The sequence below is a fragment of the Symphalangus syndactylus genome, chromosome 14, assembly GCF_028878055.3.
Source record: "Symphalangus syndactylus isolate Jambi chromosome 14, NHGRI_mSymSyn1-v2.1_pri, whole genome shotgun sequence".
Lineage (NCBI taxonomy): Eukaryota > Metazoa > Chordata > Mammalia > Primates > Hylobatidae > Symphalangus > Symphalangus syndactylus.
Genome location: NC_072436.2, coordinates 68989527 through 68995526, shown reverse-complemented (window position 1 = coordinate 68995526; position 6000 = coordinate 68989527). Strand labels below are relative to the sequence as shown.

General features: G+C 53.4%; 1 protein-coding gene across 8 annotated transcripts in view; it reads left to right on the top strand.

Moving 5' to 3' along the window:
- The first annotated feature begins 713 nt into the window (after window positions 1-713).
- The window catches only part of DYSF (dysferlin), a 232381-nt gene continuing 227094 nt past the window's right edge, over window positions 714-6000 (top strand). For 5 of the 8 annotated variants that reach the window (XM_055241803.2, XM_055241805.2, XM_055241799.2 and 2 more), the window contains exon 1: window positions 714-1252. In XM_055241803.2, the coding sequence (XP_055097778.1) occupies window positions 1165-1252 (88 nt within the window). In that variant the 5' untranslated portion in view covers window positions 714-1164. The remainder of the gene's footprint in view (window positions 1253-6000) is intronic. The other 3 variants (XM_055241811.2, XM_055241807.2, XM_055241809.2) reach the window with 1 other exon arrangement.

Here is a 6000-nt window from a genome sequence, read left to right as displayed (position 1 = left end):
GAGTGTGGATCTACATATCTGCAGGAAGGCAGTTTAGCAATAGGTACTAGAACCTAAAAAAAGTCATATCCTGTGACCTTACAATCTAATCTGAAGAACTGGGTGGGGAGAGGGGGAGGGCTAAAATGAGTTTATATCTTTTTTATTAAAAAGAAACTCCCTTTCTCACTGTTATAATAGAATCTGGGGAGAGCCTAAATGTGAAACGAGAAAGTTTGTGAATCTAGTACATTCATATGACAATTATATAGCTATTGAAAATAGTGTTTATGAATAATTTTTTAATGATGTAAGATGTTACATGAAAACGTGGGACACAGACTGCATTCTACACTCAGATATATAATAAATACTGCAATTTACATGTGTATATACATTCAGAGGAGAAAGCCTGGGCTGCCAAATACCCAAATGTTAATATACTATTTTTTTCAGAACCAGAGATTTCTTTCTTTATGCTTTTTGTTTTAAAATGGCATGTGTTGCTTTTACAGCCAGAAGAAGGGGGCAAAGTTTTTAAGGCAGCTGCCTTGCTTGTCAATGAAATTCTCAGCTCCAGGCTTCTCTTAGGGAAAGAGCCTCCCCAGGATCCCCCGTCCTACCCCAGGCGGTCGGGTTGAGTTCTGGAGAGACTGCTCCAATCCCCGAGGCGGAAGGAGGCAACCGACTTGGCGCAGCACTCAGCCAGGGGGTAGAAGCTCAGGGGAGGAGCCGAGCCTTTCTCCTGTCCAAGAGCGAGATCTGGGCTACGCCGGGCGCCCGGAGCTCTGGTCCAGCCCCCGGCCATCGCGGCCGCCGCCCAGCCAGGTGCAAAATGCCGTGTCATTGGGAGACTCGGCAGCCGGAGCATTAGATTACAGCTCGACGGAGCTCGGGAAGGGCGGCGGGGGTGGAAGATGAGCAGAAGCCCCTGTTCTCGGAACGCCGGCTGACAAGCGGGGTGAGCGCAGCCAGGGCGGGGACCCAGCCTAGCCCACTGGAGCAGCCGGGGGTGGCTTGTTCCCCTTTAAGAGCAACCGCTCTAAGTCAGGAGCCAGAGATCCGAGCCGACCTCGCCCAGCCAGCCCTCTCTAGCGAGGGGACCCACAAGCGGCGCCTCGACCCTCCCGACCTTTCCGAGCCCTCTTTGCGCCCTGGGCGCACGGGGCCCTACACGCGCCAGGCATGCTGAGGGTCTTCATCCTCTATGCCGAGAACGTCCACACACCCGACACCGACATCAGCGATGCCTACTGCTCCGCGGTGTTTGCAGGTAGGAGGGGCCGGCCACCCCCGCGAGGGGTCGGAGTCGGGGTCGGGGTCGGGTAGAGGAGGGGACGCCGCGGCTCTCAACCCTGGAGAGCACCTAGAGCTGAGAGACAGGAGACTTTCTGGCCCCGCCAGACTGCCGTTGAGTGTTGCAACCACACAGGTCTGCAGAGGGCGACCCAGAGGGAAACTGAGGCTGGAAGGAGAGAGGTGCCTGACTGGCGCCTCTCCTGGAAGCTGAGCCCGGGTTGGTACTGAGGTAGGCCAGGAAGGTGGGACCAGCATCTCTCTTCTCGCCTTTTCGGGATCTCTGGAAAGAAGTCTTTCTGCGTTGCGGGCGGCGAAGCGCTGCACTGCAGGGCTCTCCTCCTCCTCCCCTGCAGGCCTGGTCCCAGGCCTATTTATAACCCAGCTCTCTTCCCGCCCCGCTCTGCGCCTGGCTGCTTTCCTGGCCCTTTGCTCTCTTTCAGAGGCTGGCCTGGCAGGCTGGCAGCCACTGAAGGCGAAGGCACCCTACCCTTGCTTTGGGCACAGGATGGGGGAAATTTAGCAGCTGGGCACAGCGGTCACAGCACCAACCTTTACAGACTTTCTCTTCCCCCAACCCCTGCCCCCAACGGACCAGTGGGTGGAGGGAGGTGGGGTCGTACCTGGTTTCTATCATCAGAGTGAAGCCTCCTTGAGCCGGGAAGCCACTCCCCTATCAGATTGGAACCTTCCACAGGAGGGCCTTCATAGAGTTATGACTTGACTTTTCCTCCAGGAGCTGAGGGCTGGGCCCTGTCTGCTCTCCAGGAACCCTTCAGGACCAAGCCAGAGCTAGGATCTACACAGCTGGCTCTTTGGGCTTGGAACCATACTGGGGGAGAAGAACTAGGGGGAAAGAGTGTGAACCTCTCACCCAGCCTGTAGGTTTTCCTCTCAGCCTCCACTACCTGCCACTCCCCTTCTCCCCAGAGATCTGACTTCTAACTACATCCCAGGCTTCCAGAAATCATAGCATTAGTTGGTTTCTGGCCATTCAGCACAGTTTCACAAGCTCCTGGATACACCTGTTCACAGACACCATCTGCACATATGATCCCAGGCACATGCACACCCTGGAGCGTGTGGGACACCTGCGATGTTCCAAGGAATAGAAGCTCCGAAAGCACAGGCCCGTGTCCAGCTTAGCATGTGCAGGGGATCGTGTCATGAGTACCCTCTCCTGGGTGAGAGATTCAGGGCTTCTGGATTTGTTGGACCAGAGCAGAGCTCGAGGAGGAGTTGGTGAATGGTCCTGAGGCCTGGAAAGCAGTGTGCACCAAGAGCGGGGGCCATGGGGGTGGTGGTGGCACTCCAGGTGTGCTTTTTTTCCTAACGTGCTGCTTTGATCTGCTCTCAATCAGTTTCCCACATGGCCTCCGGAAATGAGCTTTATCCAGGTGTTTCCAGCAGAGAGGACAAGGGAGTCTTTCATGCTTCCTCTCTGCATCCTCAGCTCTGGGCAGGCCAGGTCAGTGGCCCCGTTCAGCAGCCTGGCTGAGGGCTCTGGGCTCCTGGTGCACAACTCCAGGGGGCACCATTCATACTGTAAATAGCCCCTTGGAGGAGGGGAGGGAGGACAGGCACTCTGTGGGTGAAGCAGCTTCCTCCCACCCCAGCACCTCTTCCCCATTTATAGCCCCTGAACCTGGGGGCTGAGTAGGCTTTGTGAATGGTGCCCTCCCCAGGTGCACACATGTACACTCAGCTACAACAGCCCCTGCTGTCAGGGGCTTTGTTTCTGGCTTCCACTCAGCCTGAACCAGATTTTCTCCCACCTTCCCTGACCACATGCCCCCTCTGCATCCCCATACACTCAATACACTAGCTCCTACCTCATGGTCCCTCACCCAGGCTAGGCTCAGATCTCTGGTTGGAGAAAGGAAAGAATGAATAATAAATGGCAGGCACTTTCTAACCCCGGAAGTGCAGGAAATGCTGCTGGTGTGGCTTTTCTTTTGTTATTTCAGCCCCAAGGGCCTGTGTGTGGAGCAGATCCCCCCATCCTGCATCCTCCCATTTACACATCCCTGGCTGAATCCTCTCCCCACCCCCACCTGCTTTTTGCCTGCTGCCTGGCTATTGGGGTAGGCTCCCCCTTTCCAGGGCCCAGAGCACACAGCTCACCTTGGGGAAAGGAAGTACATTTTCTGTGCCAATCCATCATGAGCCCCTGAGCCTAGGAAGAGACTGGCTGGGGCCCCCACCCCTAGTCATCACTGAAACCGCCAGGCAGTCCTGGGGAATGCAGTCCCTCCCCTCCCCCAGCCCCTGGCCACATTTCACCTCCTGCATTAGCTAAGCTCCTAACCCATGTCCAAATTTGGCCTCCCTGTGACATTCAGCCCTGCTCGCTCTCCTTCTCCCTGGCAGGGTCAGCTTGGTGAATGATTACACAGAAGACTTCGGTCTCAGGGATGCAGCTCAAAGCAAAACACCAGTGTGGGAAGCCTTCTCTCCCCAGCTGGGCTGGGTCTGCTCTTCCCAGACTCTATCTGTTGTCCCATAAAGCCCTTCCTTTCGTTACATGATTATAATACCCTGTAGCCACACTTCGCAGCCCCTTTGTGCATGTATACATTCATTTCAAGCCCACAGAAGCTTTGTGAGGTAAAGGGCAAGGATATTATCCCCCCTTAAAGACAAGGATATTGGCCCAGAGAAGTGCAGGAGCCTGGCCAAGGTCACATAGTGGCCACAGCGTCCCCACCCCCAACCCCTCATCAGTGCCCTCTGTTGTTCTCAGCATCCTTGGCGCATGAATAAGAAACTGCTGTGGAGAGCATACCATGTGCTGCCCACACCCAGAGCACCAGGGCACTCGGACCTGAGCCAGGCAGGGAGGGCGGTGCCTGGGGTCCCCAGCAAGAGGCTGAGTCAGAGCAGGGGGAGTGCAGGGCTGCCGGAGCATGTTGTGAAACAAATGACCAAAAGATGGAGGATTCTGGGGTTTCAAATGCGTGTTCCTCACAAAGAGAGGGAATGGACATTTGCTAAGCGCAAAAGCATACCATTGTCAGATGGTGTTTCTTTAAAATCACACCAACAGTCCTATGAAAGAGATCTATTTAACTGACACCATGGTTATTTTATGGCAGATACTGTTCTAACTAGAACATTAATATAAGCTACATCATGACCCAGTTATAATTTGTACCAGGTACTTATATGTAGACACATACACCTCAATCCTCTTAGCAAGCATATGTGGTAGCAACTGTCATCACTGCCATTCTACAGATAAGGAAACTGAGGCATGAGGAGGTTAAGTAAGTTGCCTGAGGTTATACGCTGGTAAGTAGTGGGTTATGATTCGAGTCTAAGTATCTGGCTCCTGAGCCCCCACAATATCCCCAGCTTTAACCACTCTGCTATCTACATCTGGCTTTAGCTTGGATTTACCAAAGACAAGTGAGAAAAGGTGGAGGGGCAGGACTTGAACCCAGGCCTGGCTGAGACCCTGATGCCCCCCTCGGTCTGCACGTTGACTCTTCTCATCACGTGCATGGTCCTTACTGCTGCTTGCTCACCCAAGCACGCACATCCTCAGCCCTTATGTTCTGGTCTTGCAGATGCTTTCTTATCTCAGGGGGTCCTTGCTCTCTGCCTCACCCTCTCTATATCTGATGGGACCAATCAGTCACCAGTTGATGCAGGACGCTCCCTCCAGGCACTGCACTCATTCCGGGCCGGCTCACAGCTCTGACAGGGCTATGGTGGCTGCCTAGGGTCTGATAAGCCAAGGTCAGGGCAATGGTCACATGATACCGAGGTGGACAACCTGTGGTGGGTATAGCAAGTGCTCCGGTACTTCCAGGGAGGGGGTCATCTAACTGTGGATCTCAAGCTTAGCCAGTCTGGGAGAAAGTAAAAGTTGGGCGGGGGGCTCAGAAGAGCGGCTAGCTGGCAGCCTGCATCACAGTCCAGTGGGATAACAGCATCGAACAAGAGGGAGAGAAGGACTGCCTGCATCTTGAACTCGGGATCCCAGGTCTGCCACTTTCCAGCTGTGTGGCTTTGGGCAAGTTACTTAACCACTCTGTGTCAGTTTCCTTATCTGTAAAGTGTTGATAACAATAGCTTGTACCTGCTTTGGAGGAATCATTCTGGAGAGTTTATGTGTCAGTCCACATAAAGCACTTCGAACAGCCAGGCAAGCAATAAATGTTAACTGTAATAATTATTACATATAATTTTACATAAATTTATAATAATCATTATTAACATATATTGTACACGTACTAAGAAATAATTGTACACATCCACAAAGGCTTTCAATGTCTTTTTTTGCTTGGTGAATTCTATCCTCAGCTTTGTTTGTCCATCCACTGTCCTGCCAGGCTGGACACAACAGGCCAAGTGGTGGGTGGCCGTCTGTCTGCCCCCAGGGACACTGGGCCTGTCTTCTCCGGCTGCACCTCTTAGAGCAGTCCCTTCTGAGGCGAAGGCATTTGGCCACCTGCCTGATGGCTGGCAGTGGCCCTCACTGGGGTACTTTCTCCTTCTGGGAACAAGTATTCCTCTGGTGACTCCCTAGCAGCCCACAAACCTCTTCAGTCCCTCTCCCCAGGCCAAACTCACTTTCTTTCTCTACTTCCTGCATGCTAGTCTCTTTCCAGATTGGTCCACTAGCATGGGATGTTAGCAGAGAGAGCGTTCACATCTACTGTGGATGTGCTGTGCCCCAGGCACTGTGCTGGAGTTGCTAGTGTTTTGTTTAATCCTCCC